The sequence below is a fragment of the Vulpes lagopus genome, chromosome X, assembly GCF_018345385.1.
Source record: "Vulpes lagopus strain Blue_001 chromosome X, ASM1834538v1, whole genome shotgun sequence".
Classification (NCBI taxonomy): Eukaryota; Metazoa; Chordata; class Mammalia; order Carnivora; family Canidae; genus Vulpes; species Vulpes lagopus.
In genome coordinates this window covers 103,185,258-103,202,344 of record NC_054848.1, presented here as the reverse complement: position 1 = coordinate 103,202,344, position 17,087 = coordinate 103,185,258, and the positions used below count along the sequence as shown (strand labels likewise).

The 17,087-nt window shown below is 36.8% G+C and overlaps 1 protein-coding gene across 8 annotated transcripts in view; it reads left to right on the top strand.

The window, feature by feature from the left end:
* MBNL3 (muscleblind like splicing regulator 3) overlaps nt 1-16,603 on the top strand; it is a 114,142-nt gene extending 97,539 nt beyond the window's left edge. For 5 of the 8 annotated variants that reach the window (XM_041740086.1, XM_041740094.1, XM_041740092.1 and 2 more), the window contains 4 exons: nt 2,031-2,181; nt 6,428-6,522; nt 7,506-7,579; nt 9,343-9,481. In XM_041740086.1, the coding sequence (XP_041596020.1) occupies nt 2,031-2,181; nt 6,428-6,522; nt 7,506-7,562 (303 nt within the window). In that variant the 3' untranslated portion in view covers nt 7,563-7,579; nt 9,343-9,481. The other 3 variants (XM_041740089.1, XM_041740088.1, XM_041740090.1) reach the window with 3 other exon arrangements.
* Nucleotides 16,604-17,087: the final 484 nt, after the last annotated feature.

The following is a 17,087-nucleotide window of genomic DNA, read 5'->3' as shown; positions in this document are numbered from 1 at the left end:
CCCTTCATGGAGCCTGCTTCTCCCTCTGCCTCTCTCTCTGTCTCTCTCTGAGTCTCTCATAAATAAATAAATAAATAAATAAATAAATAAATAAATAAAATCTTTTTTAAAAAAAATAAATAAACAGGAAACTATTTTTGAGTGCTTTTGGTTTTTTTTTAAGATTTTATTTATTTATTCATGAGAGACAAAGAGAGAGAGCCAGAGACATAGGCAGAGGGAGAAGGAGGTTCCCCGTGGGGAGCCCAATGCAGGACTCGATCCCAGGACCCCTGGATCATGACCCGAACCGAAGGCAGACACTCAACCACTGAGACACCCAGGCATCCCTGTTGATGAGTTCTAAAAAGACTTCACCAAGTGGTTTTTGTCTTAAATTATTTTGAATGAAGGGATTTTAAGCCATGAAAATAACAAGGTATCCAAAATGTTCAGTGCAGATTTTAGATCTCCAATTCTTTGATTTTATTGCTGTTGGTGACATATTGTTTAGAAGCAGTGTAAGCCTATAATAAAGAAGAGGAAAACAGTAGGCCCTCTAAAAGGAAAGGTTCTCATATGTATGGGGTGTATAAGGAATGGTTTGCTTATGCCATTGTGCACCTCTTCCATGCTCGGGCATGGGGCCTTCGTATGTATGTGTCTGTTTTCATGATTCAGCTGTGTTTGGTAGGCTACATTTAAGTCAGCCCCAAATTTCCATATAGAGTAACTATTACCTTCATTGAGTATCTGTGAATATCATATAAAATTCCTTTCTGAGTAACTGATTAGAGCAGAATCTTAGGGGGAAGGCAAGATCGGCCTACCAGAATTGGTTTGAGGTAAGATCAAATAAAGAAGGCTCCCTGAAGAAATGTAAGCTTTGTATATTTTTAAAGATTCAAGAGTTGAAATGCTTAGTAAAAGATTCTTTTTTTTCTGCCTTCTTCATGTTCATGTGCCTAGCTCAGGTTGACTTCATCTCTGCATTTAAAAGCAAAAGAGAAAAAAAAATAAAAGCAAAAGAGGTGAAGGGTAAATATTTAGTTCCCAAAGGAATATAGAGATAGGTTTAGACTTTGTTATCCATAGGCAAAAGGAGGTCATGGCTTGTCCCCTTTTTGGCATATGGAATGCTAGTCACTCAACAGAAGTGTTCCTGTCTCCTTAAGAATTTGGAGCGTACCTAATTCTTGTCGCTGGGGCATGTTTTTTAAATCACGTGTAATTTGCTGACAGAAAAATACAAGTCATGTCAAACTTCTTCAGTGAATCTGACCCAGGAGCAAATTTGACTGGATATAATAAGCACAGTGGGATTTTGAAAGAAGTGTAGACATGAAAGAAGGATTTTAGATTCTAATGCATTTTAGAATTAAACTTGACAAGGACCTAATGAAGCCAGTGGTACATCCCGAAATGCATAGCAAGCATCTACAAATGAGAATTGCACATATTTTGCTATGTTATCTGGGTGAGGCAGGTAGTGGGGAAGAAAATAATTTATTTGCTTTTCCCTTACATGGTAGTTGGGAGAAGCATTGTTCTAGGATTTGGACTTAGTCCTTCTATAAATTGGATTTTGTTTTATGGGGCCACAGTATCAGACTCTGACCCCCTGACATCTGTTTTATCACCTATATACCATTGACCTCCTAGATCCATGTTGGAATTTTAACTAGCAAAAATCTCTTTCCTGATGTATCTGTTGCTTCTGCTCATCTCATTGTAATAGATTCATGGGTGAACATCCCTGAGATGTGAATTTTAAGTGATTATTTGCTGTTAAGCTTCAGGTCACATCTTGGCTCAAATGATGAGGTACTTTTTTATTTGCCTAAATGAATGTAGTTGAAAAATCAGGTTTTTTTCCCTTGTGTGTTTATTTCCCGTTTTGGACTGAGTACTCATCTAGCAAATTGCTTAGTGGATAGGATACCCTTGCAGAGGTTTCCAGGGCCACACGTTATCTAACTGCTGCTTGCTTGCTTTAAGTACCTGTTTTTCCTTTCTCTGGTACTATTTATTAATCCATCCCTCCCTCACAGACCCTGCAGCCTGGTACGCTTCAACTGATACCAAAGAGATCAGCACTTGAAAAGACCAATGGTGCCACCCCGGTCTTTAACCCCAATGTTTTCCACTGCCAGCAGGCTCTGGCTAACCTGCAGCTCCCACAGCCGGCATTTATCCCTACAGGTGAGAACAGGGCTCTGGGCACTGTCAGTTTAGCCATGTTGTGCATGTATACATAGGGCACACGAGCTGCCCAAGAGTTTTTATGGGAGAACTGTCAACAGGTGTTTGGGTTGGAAATACAACAAGGCAGTTGTACTTGATCTGCTCATCTATAGAACCAAATTTTTCTATGATTCCTCAAAAGTAATGATTTGAAATCAAACTAGGAAAATCTGTCAACATTTTTCTTAAAAGCATTTCTCAGCTTTTGCTTCTGATGAATGTTTCACTTGGTTCAGTCTCAAACTAATTCCTTGACTCTTAGGTATCCCCTTAAAAGACACTGGTTAGGGCAGCCCGGGTGGCTCAGCAGTTTGGTGCTGCCTTCGGTCCAGGGCATGATCCTGGAGACCGGAGATCAAGTCCCATGTCAGGCTCCCTGCATGGAGCCTGCTTCTCCCTCTGCCTGTGTCTCTGCCTCTCTCTTTCTCTGTGTCTCTCATGAATAAATAAGTAAAATCTTTAAATAAATAAATAAATAAATAAATAAATAAATAAATGACACTGGTTACCCCTCAAAAAAAATATTTCCTAGCTTCAGCATTGTAAAAACATGTAATTTATATATCTTCAATATGCCAAAGACAGTTATAATAAAACTACCCTTGAACTTATAGTGGTTATAAGACAGTATAGTTTATGTGATATATATATATGTATGTATGTATATATACGTACATATCACACACACACACATATATATATCACATACTTTTAGCCTTTAACTCTTAAATACCAGTTAATATTTAAAATACAGCAGTTTATCATATTTTCCTGATACTATCAGGATATTTTGTTACCTTCAACATTCAAATGTATGTAATAGCATAACAGTTTTGTACCAAATTGAATAGAAAATTCTGCTCAAATAAATATCATATATGAGGGGAAATACTTTTCTTCCTGTGGTTCAATACTTTAAGAATGAGCATAGAGTCTCTTAGGAATAAATTGAAAATACTAACCACTGAGCGTACAATAGATTTTTTTTTTACCAGAATCATAAATGCCCCAGTTTGGAAGCCATTATTAAATGAAACTGACATGCTTTCAAATTAGTTTAGAAAGCCTTATTAATTACGTAAACATAGCGAACACATGGTATTGTATACCTATACTTGAAAACACCCAGTGGTTAATGGATAAATTGATTAGCTAATTAATTTAGAAAGCCATAAAAAGCCAGTCTTTAGTTAACTAACCACAGTAGTTCTTTATTTAAAAAACACAATTTTTAAATCTTTAGACTTCTTTTGCTGGAGATGGCTAATTTAAAGTCTAGATTTAGAAGCCAAATGTCAGAAGCATCCCTTTCCCCTTAATTAATAGCAAAGTTAAAACCTGTCAGGCTTAGCACCCCCTCTTGATGGAAAGCCTATTTGCCCTTTGTGCCTAGCAAAGTTCATGGTCATGATGTGGAGGAGGCTGTGTTAATGTGACCAAAATAAAATTGCAATTTAAGTGAGGTAATTCCTTTAAAAAAAATTATGGTCATTTTTATACCTAAGAGTCCAAGAATTACTTTGATTACCTGGGTTGGGGAGCTTGAAACTAAGCTGTAATTGTAAGCATGGAGTTTACTGGATTTGCATGTGCTCGTTAATTAATATTGCAAAGAATATCTTTCTAGTTAAAAATTATATCTCTCCGTAAAGATTTAATAATGAAATCTCTCTCCTTTACTTTTCACGCTTTTCTGCATGGTGTACAGGGCCAATACTGTGCATGGCACCCGCTTCAAGTGTTGGTAGGTTTTGTATGAACATTCTCACCTTTTTCTAATCTGAAAAAAGTATTTCTCTGTTATGACTGTGAAAGAGAGTGACTGGGTGATGTGGCTCATGGGCCATCAGCTTGGGAGGAGGGGGCATTTGGAAAGAGTCGGGGCATGATGAGGAGAGAAAACAGCAGGTAAAGAAGCTTGGAAAATGTTATTGGGGTCTACCATTGCCAAATGGAAGGCTGAGCATATTTATGACAAAAGTTTCAAGAAGCTTTTTTTTCCCTCCGGTTTCACCACTATGGCTACCAGACCTTCCCCTCTTCCTACCATTATAATGCAAATATGTCATGATTGGAATAATTTATACATACAGATGATATAGAAAACCAGTTGCATTGTGAAGTGTGAGCAGGTTAGGGTACTTCGTCCCAAATAAGAAGAAAATAAGAGAATTCTGCACTCTATGTATTTTAAAGTATCACCAAGAATTCCCCCCTCCAAAGTTATCTAGAAGATCTAAATCATTCAGTACTCACATGTTGACAAAGGAGGAATTATGCAAAGCTAGGGCATTCTGTAGTGTTAATGTGATGAATTCTGTGGCATTCTAGGATGCAGTGTCATGTGCGTGGAACCCAGGCACAACAGAATGATTTCAAAATGACTCTTTGAAAGTATGTGATTATTCATGATCACTTACGCACAGATCCTTCAATTAGTCACCAATACAATCTGGTAGCCATCTCAAGACCATTTTTCTGTTACTAATACTGAAGAAGACAAGAAAGAGTCTTGTTTTCATTGTAGGAGTTCTTGGCTCCTACAGTCCATGGGCACAGACCAGAGGAAAGTAGCTCTGTTTGATAGAGGGAAGAGTTACCCCACCATACCCACCCCTACCCGTGTCCTATCAGTCCAGTGCTTTTCATCATTTTTGGAAGTTGACCACAGCTTGGCCTCCATCCTGTTGGTTGACCAGAGTAGATGCAGATCCCAAAAGGGCCAAACAGGTTTATTGAGATAAAACAGAAGGTCAGAATAACAACCACATAGTAGTAGCAGTCAAAGACAGAGGCAGGGGGTGAACCCTGGCTATGAGGCGAGGCCTCTGCTATTGAGGGATTGGCTGTCCCCTGTAGGAAATAAAAACATTTCCACCTGATCCTAACAGGAGCATCATATGCATATGATTAGAACAGACTTCTGCAAGTTGGTGAAATGTATCTCTGTCTTCGCATTTTGTGACTCTCCTCCCCTGTCTTTTCACCTAACAGCTCTGTGTAGGAATGCAAACTGCACGCTTCCGTGGCACTGCTTCCTGCATAGTTGCTGTGGTCCTAGAGGGAAAACAAGAGTGTTTTTAGAATCGGCATGTGATCCGATAATGGATGTCTATAAGTAATGTGTAACTGGACACATAAGAGATCACTATGGGATTTCTGTTAATCACCATTTGGGGCACATTTGTGATTTCTGTGACATTGTGTATATTGATTTTTCTCTCTCCATGCCATTTGCTTTCTCTGTAGACTTTCAGAAAAACTGAATTCAGTGGATGTAGACATAAATTATTACATATGCATGCTCACCATTCACACAGTACCATTCACACATTAATTCCTTAATTTGCTTTCCAAAATGAGCTAGAAATGAGAAAAGCATCCAAAAAGCTTTTAAAATGAGGTAGAAACTAGAAAGGGCAAAAGAAAACATCCTGAAACAGGCATTATAGCTGCTAGTCATACTGCCATCACTTTATTAATTGCAATGAAGACAAAATTTTGTCAGATATTTAGTAGGAAGTGCTGCCATGTGTGTGTTTGATGAATAGCCTAGATTTCCAAGAGATTTGCCAGAGACATACTTAAAAACCTCCATACATACTCCACTGTATTCTTCATATCTGCTTCCCCATCATATACCCACCAATCAAACTGCCAATTTTTTTTTTTTTGCATGTAGATCAGGTAAGTATACCTGTAGCTGTCTCTTGGTACCTGACAATATAGTGACCATGCTCAAGTCTCTTAGGTTACTGAAGCCAAACACCAATTCACACTTCCCTACCTACATTTCAAATGTGCAACCCAGTCACTTGTCTGCTCAGCAAGGTGTTCCTATAGCCAGCCTTGGTAAAATCAGATTTTGTCATATGTGCTCATCATAACCCCTTCCGAAAATTTGGCCTTTTAAGTCAACTATATAATGGGATTCTGATAAACAACTAACTGTTGAGAATGATTCCATTTTCCTTAATGGTAACTATAATTGGCTTTCCCCTTTCTCTTTTTAAATTTTTCCCCCTTCCACGCTGTGTTGCTTTGCACTGACTGTGATTGCATGTTGCACCCTGGTGTGTCCATCACGATGATGTCACATGGCTTGTTGCTGTGATACCTACCACGCCCCATCCCATCGTTTATGTCATGGTTGTGTAAATTCTCCACCCTCCCATGTGTTGCTCCCATGGTTTCCTACTGAAAGTGCCCATGATGCACGGCGCAACTCCTACCACTGTGTCTGCAGCAACACCACCTGCTACCAGCGTTCCCTTCGCTGCAACAGCTACAGGCAATCAGGTTTGGCCATTTATTTTACCTGTTCAGACCTAAATAACTACCGTGTGTTGGTAAGGCACAGTATATGCTTTTGGGATTGGCAAGAGACATTGATCCCTATTCCTGTTTGTTTCCTAAGCAGTCGTTACATTTAGAATTTCTGGTCTTGTTTATACTCTAAGGGGTATATCTGCCACCCATCCTGAGGTGAATCGGCAGTTTTCTCATTTTTAATCAGTTACCAGAGGTCGCTCTTCATATGTCATATTCACAATTGTCACTGTCAAACCAATCCTCAAACACATATACTAAGTACTCCTTAAATGCTTCCTCATTGATCAAGAGAAGAATTTATTTTATTTTACTACCCCTTTTTTTTTTTGGTTATTCCATTTTAACTTGCACTTGGTACAATCATCACCTTTTACCTTCAGATCTGCTGGAAAGAAAGCCAGATAACACACTTCTTTCCAGCACACAGATACCTTTATCATTACCCTGTGATGACATCAAAGATGTCACACTGTCACTCTGACACTCGGTGACACTCATCGGTGACATCAGAGATCTCACACTGACATTAGATGTGCCTGTGTTATTGTGATTTTCATTTGCTTTAAGGTATTTACAGGCAGAGTCCAAAGACAAATTTTAAATTGGGAGAGAGTCTCAAAATTGTAATGAGATACATAAAATAATCATCATGTAATGTGAGAGCTGTTTTGCCTTATTAAGGTGGTAACCATGCTTCAAAACTACACATTCCACAGCTGCTTCAATTACCATGATAACCACACAGCACGTAGAGCATTAATCCACTGGGGGAATAAGCCACATTCTAATCTGTGCTTTGCAAAATTAACTATTAGTGGATATGGTTAATAAGTCTAAATTTTTCTGTGAAATTGATTATGATTTTTAATTACCATGTCCAAACAGTGAACAAAATAAATGGGATTCTCTCAAGAAACTATTTTAATCTAAAATCTTTTTTACTACTATAGATAACCCCATTATCAATAGATGAACTGAATAGCAGCATGTTTGTTTCACAGATGTAGAAGTTACCAGTAGAACAGTAAGTTTCTTTAAGTATTCATATGAATAATATTTATAGGTTATATCTTTTATTTACACAATTACATTTGCTAAAAGCTTTGGTAAATATTTTCATTAATAGGCGTGCTTATAACTTAGAGCTTGAGTTAAGCATTTTAAATTTTCCAAATTGAGATGTGGGAAGCAAATATGCAACTTTTTCTATGAAAAATGACAGCTGGTACTATATTTTCCCAAGAGTTTACAAATTCTGAAATGTTTTCCTGTTATTAAAGGAGGTTGATTTGTCAGCCCACGACACAGATCACTTTTGAATATTAATTCTTTAACACTTTTCTAGCTTCGTTTTTTTTTTTTTTGTCCTTGTTGAAGTAAAGCAAAGTAATTTTGTTGGTCTGACTATGATGAATATCTTAAAGTCACTCAGGAATATGCTACACCCATGATGTTGTAAAAGATCGTGCTTTTTACACTCTGCCATTTTGTGTTGTTTACCATGCAAGTCTATCAGAAATGCTCCAGCTGTTTTGAATTTTTGAGTGACGTAATTTAGTAATGTAATCATTTTCCTTCAAATCGTGGCTTAAAAAAAAAACCCAACAACTGTTGTTGGATTCCCCTTTGAACCTTTAATCTCCTGTTTGCCTAGTCCAGAGCCAGACAGAGCACACACTTAATTTGAGCAGTACTTCATTTGGAAAATGTGACTTTTCAAGCCACTTCAGACTCCTAGGTATCTTAATTAATTACCAATAGGGACTTATTAAACAAGTGTATGAATTCTGAATTGCATCTATTCATCAATGAAAGTTTGAAGTTCTCACAACTGGAGCGTTTCATTTAATTGATGGAGGTGATGGTTCTGTTCACTTGACAGACTGGTTCCCCAGAACCTCGCCCAGCATGCAAACTCTGTCCTGGACAGAGCCTATAGCTGACTGTGTATTAGACAAACAAGCCTTTTCAATCATAAGGAATGTTTTAAAGAGACCCCTTTGAGTACACAGAATAACTGAAGTAGCTATAAATTGTAATTGTATCCAGGAGTATCATTTGGGATAGCAGCAACTTGGATAGCATCAAACATGAGAATATGGGTTTTGCAAATACTTGCCTGATTCTCATGGGCTACTTTACATTAAGGTAAACAAAATTCCTGTACAATGATAAACTTTCCAACAGAACATATTTGAGGGGATTCCTTTTTCCTATATTCCACTAGAAAATTTAGACATATTTGGCACACCATAATCACTTCCACATGTAACAGATGTTGAAAATTTCTCCAAAGTTCAGCAACATAATTTTGTAAAATACTGTATACCTAGATTTCACACCTTGGCTATTCCTACCTGGTCCGAAATGTCCAGATTAAAAAGTTTAAAGTGTGTTTAACATTTGCATATTTCACAATGGTTGGTATCAAATGTGTGTTCTCAACATATGTTTGAAGGAAGTTGAAGGAAGTGGGTAGATGGGTGGAGGCTTATCAATACATTGAGGCATTGTGTGGATGATGCCTTAAGCTACTGAGCATGTCTTCGTTAACTTAGGGCGATTCTGTGCACTAGCAGTGAGAACCATAAACTGTCATGCTATATAACTCTTTGTGACCCTTTCCAACAGCCCCATTTTCACAAATGTAGAATATGAAACTCAGAGTGGGGAGAATATTGGCAGTTCGCATACAAAAGTGGCACAAGAAGCCAATATCCCAACTCCTACTTCCATGACCCCTTAATATTTCTCATTCTTTCTCTCTTTTTTTTTTTTCCATTTCAGTTGAAATTCTGAACAACAGAGTTACGGAGTATCAAGATCTCTCTGTGAGAACCTCCATATGGCCTTTCTATATATATTCTCATAGGTCCTCTTCTACCAACACAACAATAAGTATGGTGCGGTCAATATATTAAACAAAGTGCACATATCAACACATTCAAAGAAAAACAATGAAGCGTTAACCAGTCAACAGAGGTGTTAAAACATGAATAGAAAATTAATAACTACCACTTATCTTATTTGAATTAGTAGGTAGAACACGACCATAAAGTTTTGTAGTTTGTTGCATTATTCTTTGTGATTTTCCAATAACCGTTATGCTGAGTGAATCTCCACAGTGCACTGTTGGCTTACTGTGCATTCTTGGTGGGTAAATGTTTGTCTGTTTTGAAGTGTTACCTTACTGTTTTGTTTACACAATAGTCTGTTGGGTTGATTTAGAATGTAACAAATGTATCCAGTACCATTTTCCCCACTATTGTATCTATTGTGGTGTGGTGTGGTGTGGTGTGGTGTGTTAGATTTTTACATACTATAGTGTTTTCCTCTAGATGTGTGGTGTTAGATTTCAAGTAAAATATTATTAATGGGAAACAGAAATATCTGTGTTTGAAAAACATGACAGATTAATGTTAATATGCTTTCTCTCTCTTTAGAAAATTTCTGTAGGTTTCTTATGGCAGACATTCAAAAGACCTCACTTTTGAGTGTGCACAAAACCTGTTCATAAATATGTATCTAATACCTGCAGATCTGACCTTGCATAATACAATCACGTGCCTAGGTTTTTTGGGGGAGAGAGAAATAATTATCCACCAAAAAAAAAAAAACCCCAGAGAACTTCTTAAAATATGAACCTCTAGTCTCACTCCTTAAAAAGCTTGCAAAATTGCAATTTACCCTTAAATGAATTTCTCAGCATTTATGTAAAACGCCCATTACATTTTTCTGTGGTTCAAGGATCCTATCTCCTAGGTTGAGTGTCTAAAGCTGAGCCACTTGTCAACTTTAGCTGAAAATTGGTACTTGGAGGCTTAAAGGTATGCTAATTGTAGGTTCTAAATTAAACAGGGAGGTGGAGGCATGAAGGTAGTTTTCATGTTTTGGAGGAAAATGTGTGAAAACCATTGCAATGCAACTTTTTTCACAAGTGCCATTCTGTGAATGAAAATGGCTAGTGCTCTTTAGACTACTCTTTGAATAATAAGACGCAATCTTGCAAAAGTCAGGGTGAAAGAGAATTGGTTCCAAGTGAGGCCTTTCCTCCCCAAATGGACAGTCTTCTCCACTGATCACAGTTGGAGCAGAAGTATATAGGTTTGGAGAAATGGTGGGAGTGGGGAGACGGGGTAGGAAGGCATGTAAAAGTATTCTTTGATTTACTTAAAACTTCTAGGAAGGCTGTCCACAGTTGTCTTTAGCTTCAGTTCAATCAAATTTCCAGTTCCGTTGAACACTTCGTGAAGGAGCGAGCACCTGTGTCAAGTGTTGCCCTTCCCAGACTTTATTAACAACAGAGTCATATCATAACCAAACCATTTTTTGTTTCTTCATTTAGATTTGTTTTATATGTATTTGAAAATGATAATAGAGAGGTTTTCATTAAAGTTACTATTGTTAGTGCTGAACCATATATTTCACATCAACTTAGATTTAATATTTTCTACTAAATATATATTCTCCTGCTAGAAAGCATACAATCATCAAATTTAATATGTATAGCAGGTTTGTTTCCCTTCACGAAAATAACAAGCAAAGAGAAAATCAGATTTAGGATACCTTAAGCTGGCTAGCAGTGTTTAATCACAGAACAGTGGAGTTGGCACAACCTTTTGACAATTGATGAAACTGAGGCCCGGGACATGTGACCTGCCCACAGCTACCTAATCCATTCTGTAATCGGTGGCAGTCAGACCCAGTAAAATCTCCCAACTTTCATTACTTCGTCTGTTTCGCATTGTCTGTGTTTCAGAACATTTGAGACTCCATTCCAAAGCAGATCCACTTCGCTTAGCAAAAAATTAGCTGTTTGGTAGTTGGTATCCTGTTGTTCTTAATGATCAATCCTATATCATGATCATCAGTAATTTCTAAATGGTCTTGGCTTGCATCAAGACATTGTCATCTGTTAACAGTATTGCCTGGATTGAGAGAACAAGAAGTGTCCTGACTTTTACCTGTTGATTCCTTGAACCACTTAATTTCTGTTTCCCAAAATCTTAATGTTGTTAGAGAAGAAAGTAGAATATGCCTTTGTGAAATGACTTGTGTATAGAACTGAGTTTTGTCTAACCTGTGCCAATGCCTCTCCAGAAGGGCAGAGCTAATCACACAAATCCAGGAAGGATGCACCTGAGCTAGTTTGGTGTCTTCCTTTAAGGTGATAGAGATGTCTTCAGTGCAAAATGAACTCTTTTGCATAGCTAGATGTTTTCATACAACGTACTGTCTTGTTTAACCTTTTAACCTTCTAATGAAGATGTTACATAGACAATAAGCCCAGAGTAGTACGGTGGTTTTTGTGATGCTCTGAGCACTGGAAGACAGCAGTAATGACTTATTTTTTAGTAAGAGGTTTAGTGAAGGATATTCAGGGTAGTTGTAGTTTCAGTGCCACAATATTTGATATTGCCGGCATTTTAACAGTTACTTTGTTAAGTGAATTTAAAGAAAGAAAATTCAAAGCACTAACGTTTCAATCGGATGCAAAAGAACGTCAACAAAAATGCAATTTTAAGATAGCACTCTTTAAACGAGTTGTGCAATGAATGACTTACTCAAATTCTCTTTATTCAAGAAGAAAAGAAGAAAGGAGAGTCATTAGACTATAAATTTCCAGTTAAAAAGCCAAGTCACAAACTAATCAGTGACTCTAAACAACAATTTACTGGATGAATTGTATATATAAAATTCTAACCACTTGTGATTCTTAGTTAACATTTTATAAGCTTTGTATTTTACAAGGACTTCTATTCTTATTTATCCAAAATTATTGTTTTTGTCCATTTCTATCAGTCTTTTGCAAAAATAGGCAAGAGTCCTGAAACTTGGATAAAACAGGTCAGGTATACAGAGAAAATAATCTAAAAGTATCTGTTAAGAGGGTTTTAGTAGTATCAAAAATTTTTTTTGTTAAAAAGGTACTATGTGAACAGAAGTATATTTTAAAAGAGGGATTAAGATGAAATTAAAACCAAATGGATTCATAAAATTGCTATTTGAATACAGTATTTACTTTTGCAATCGGAGCATGATTCTGTAACCAGTTACTGCATTTCATCTCACTTGTCTAGACCAGAGTCTAATTTGTAGTTCATTGTCATGTGAAAAGCCATCTTCTCCCTTCTCCATCAACCTTCACCATCCGTTTTTGAACATACGAAAGCACTTTGATCTTGCCGTTAAGTGTTGTCCTACACCGTTAGGCTGTGTTCACTAAAGTTCCGACTTATTTTAGTCTGTAGGGTAGGGTGTAATGCACAGAATGATTAGAAACTAGAATCTTCTTTCTTTTTGCCTTCTCCATTTCTATACACATTGAAATAGAAGAGGAGAAATACAATTTCCCAGTTCTGTTGAATAGATGTAGGAAGATAGTGGCCTCATTTTTAATTTCACCAGTGCCTGTCAAAGGCACCAGAATGAATAGTATCTAAAAGAGTATCACAACTTTTTTGCAAACTTAGTTGATAGCATCATCAAACTGTAGATAATAATTACGAATATAGGTTTGGAGCACCAAGTCACTAATTGGTGCCATGTCCTTTGTTTTTCTCTTTAGTTTTTAAGGTTTTTATTTTACTACATTTTTATATTTCTAAGTAACTAATGCAGGAGAGTTAGAGAAAAGTTTATAACTAAGTAACTTCGCAGGAGAGTTAGAGAAAAGTTTTAAGATTTTACTACATGTACTCAACCCACCTAGATAGGTTCTAAACTGACACCGGCGTATAACAAGATATAGATTATAGTCCGTGTAACTATTCTTTACACTTCACAGTTTAAGAACAAACTTAACTTTATATATGAATAATAATTTTTAACTAATTATATTTAGTCGTTGCTTTAGCAACAAAACTACAACATGGCTACCTTTAGACACATTGTTTTTGTTTATCTTTTTTTTTTTTGCTGTTAATTTTACTTGTAAACTATACATGGTTTTTGACAGTATGACCATATAGAAGGTACAGCTCAAAACTCAGAGAATAGATATGGCTGAATTTTTCTTTAAGCCCAAATCGCCAGGTGAAAGCTGAATTGTGTCCTTATGTGACTTTTTGATCAAAAAGTTTACAACACATGGATTCTAGAGTCAGGCTTTATAGCTTAATGGAATTTGTTGTGTGGATAGGGTTGTTCCACAGTATTTAGACTTCAAAACATGATCGTTGCCTTTATAACCTATTACCTGACCTTTTTTCATAACATTTTTTATTCCAAATTACTCTATGCACAAGGCATAGCTATCACTACAAAAAATTGTCTCTTCTGGAATCATATACCACCAAATACATCCAAATGAGGATTAAAGAATGATAGAAGTGTATTTTAAGATTAATTTCCATTTGTAAAACCATGCAGAAAGATACTGTGGAATGACCCCTTGACAGTGTTTGAGAGACATATGCTGCAGTTCATTGATGGTCTCAGTTAGGGTGCGACAGTGTGAGACACACCTTTTTTGCACTTATGTACATAGTCCATGAATGCTATGCTTGGAGCTTTTTTTTTTTAATATAAGAGATCTGTGATAATAGCGGAAATGTTAGGAAGATAGAGTTATTCCTAAAGCCTTGAGAAGGAGGGGAGTTTTGCTAGAAGACTTAATTAACTAAAGCATGGTGTCGCTTTGCTGTTGGGGAGGCTTTCTGGTTTGCTACAGTTCACCAAAAGAGAAGACTGGTAACAGGTAACAGGTCACCTTCAGCTCACCAAGAGCAAAGGTCCTTCATCTTTTAGCAAGACCAGTAGCAAAGGTTGCCTTTTAGATTCATCTCCATTGTAAACACACACACACACACACACACACACACACACACACACATGCACACACCAGGCAGGTTTCTGGCAAAGGTTTTGTTTTTTTCAATGGTTGCAAGCAGTGAGATCCCCTGTAAGTTGACAGAAAATGACCAATTGAGATGTATCAGTTACATCAATTAATATCCACTTAAGTGACAATCAAAGAATTAACATTCACCACTACTTCCCCTTTAAAATTCAGATACCAAAACCCATTGGCAACCATTGAGAGACTGAATTTTACAGTGAAGTATGGCCAGCATGAGGCATTTTGTTGCCTCCAACAAAAGAAAAAAAGTGCTTCTGGCACTTTATAAATGGCTTTATTTACCTTATACCTATTGAATGGAAACTGTTTTTGACTTGCCCCTACCAGATTAGAAAGTGCTTTACTCTGCCACTACAGCCTCCCACTGTTTTAACTCAACAGGAGAGAACCAGCCCAAATCTCACATATGTAGGAGCTGGAAAAGAATGTTTCAATCAGACCATCTCTGTGGATTCTAGCTCCCTGATCATCTACCATTCACCATTTAACTTTTTGTTGCCTCTGGGCAATGAGGTTAGAAAGGTGTAAGGATAGATCACCACTGGTAAATTGAGTCCTTCACATCCTGGGGGCGTGTCGCCCTTGCCTTGGAGAAGGAACCCATCTTGGGATCAGGGGAGTTGGTATTAGTATCACTATCCATTTTGATGGTCTCACAGAGACGGAAAAATAAGCCAGAGCCAGAAAGTAATCCAAGCCTTACAGTTGTCCAATAGCTCAGGGCCAGTTGATTGGAAATTTCTCTTCCCTGCCTGCCCCGCCTTCAGCCCTTGATCAGAGTCAGCTACACAACTAACAGCCTGACCATCTGACCAGCATTTCCACCAGTACAAAATGTCAGCATTCATGCATTCTGTAGTTAGGGACTCCGATTTCAACCTCATCACCAATGTATTTGCCCAGCTTACCCCATGTCCTTGTGTTGGTATTTCCCTGTGAATCTATGAGCCACAAGAATATATTTTCATAAGGACAAGAGAAGTATAAAATTTTAAGTGAAGAAGAATCACCTATAAAATAGTAAGAATGAACTTAGGAGCATCACAGAAGATAACCAATTAGCTGATGGCATGTTGTACATGCTGACAGCCACTGAGCCACCCTCAGTGTTTCAGTGAGTCAAATTAGAGAATGAAGCATAACAAAACATGAATGACTTGAGGCCAAAAAGGGACCTCTTTAAACCCAAGAAAGGGCTTGGTTTGACTAATTCATACACTTTCCAGCTCCTCTACTTGATCTTGCCTAGAAAATAATCACCCATTCATACTCCAAAGCAGGATGATGCCAGAGAAATTTTATCTTTAGACAGGACCTATCCTCAATTATAGCATCCTGAAAAGGAAAGAAATGTATCACTGTGAACTACATCATAACTATTTGAAGGTATTGTAGAAATTCTTACTAGTCACCTTCTACATCATATTACTTTAATCTTTAAAAAAGTACCTGTATAACAAGACTGAAAAGTAACCCAACTTTAGGCCATGCTCTTTTTTCCCAAAACACACAACCGAAAGATTTATCTAACATAGAACTGCATGGATGCAAAGCTTTATTTCTGTATACAGATGCTATCTGTTCATAATGGAAACCAAATTATTCTGTTGCTCTTTTGTGTCTAGCGGTTGAGAGAATGATATGACCATCATATCGTTGGGTTCTGGGGTTGCCCTTTTCAAAATAAATTTCCTTGTATTATTGTTGTTGCTTCTTTAATTATTAGCAAATGAACCAGTTTGTTATCATACCCCTAAATTACAGTCATTCAAATTTTAAGAAAAGATGTTCCTAAATGTACTCCCTTTTTAAGGGCTAACTTTGTGTGTTTATATAACAATCCAGTACAATGTAGAAAATGAAGCATGTATTTGGGACAGAAGAATGTCAGTTTAAAACTACCTGTGGATGAGAAAATTATTTGCCATGTGCAACAATTATAAATTTAATAATGACCACGATGTTTCACAGATGTAAAAACTCTTCCCATCATATTTTGCCTGCAAGATGCAATGGCTCATTCCCTCAACTGCTATTATTAGGGTAGATGCTTTGATTTTTTTTTCTCCCCAAGTTATAGTGCTGTACTGCTTGTTTGTGTTTAGAAATGTGCATTATGCAACTCATTTTAGTATGCTACTTCTGTGTGTTTGTTTTTGGTTCTTTTAATAAAATGTGTAAATTTCATGATTCTGTCTTTTTTTATGAATCCATATTCACACATTAAGAGTTTACTTAAAAGCTATTCCTGTTCTAGTATATTAATCCTCAAATTTAGTAATTCTAATATAAAATTTAAATTTGTGATTTGGTCCCAAGTTCTACTTCATACATAGAAGAAATGCATTTCCAATTATACCTGCAGTATTATGAATTATATAGATAATACATTCATTGTATTAGATGTATTATTCCTCTGATATTGAAGTTACTAACACAAGAAAGGCACATTTGTATTTTAGTAAAAGGGAACTCAACATTTTGAGATAATGCTTATTGGCTTCTATTGTGCTTCAGCAATTCTGAGGTATTTCCTAAGATACATTATTAGAAGTTTGTGTTTTTCAGTTATTCATTTCTATCTTGCATCTTCAGTGGAACACATGAAACCAGTGTTGTGTGTTTTGTTTTTTTCAAGATGAGCATCAATGGTTTCATAACAATGAGATGC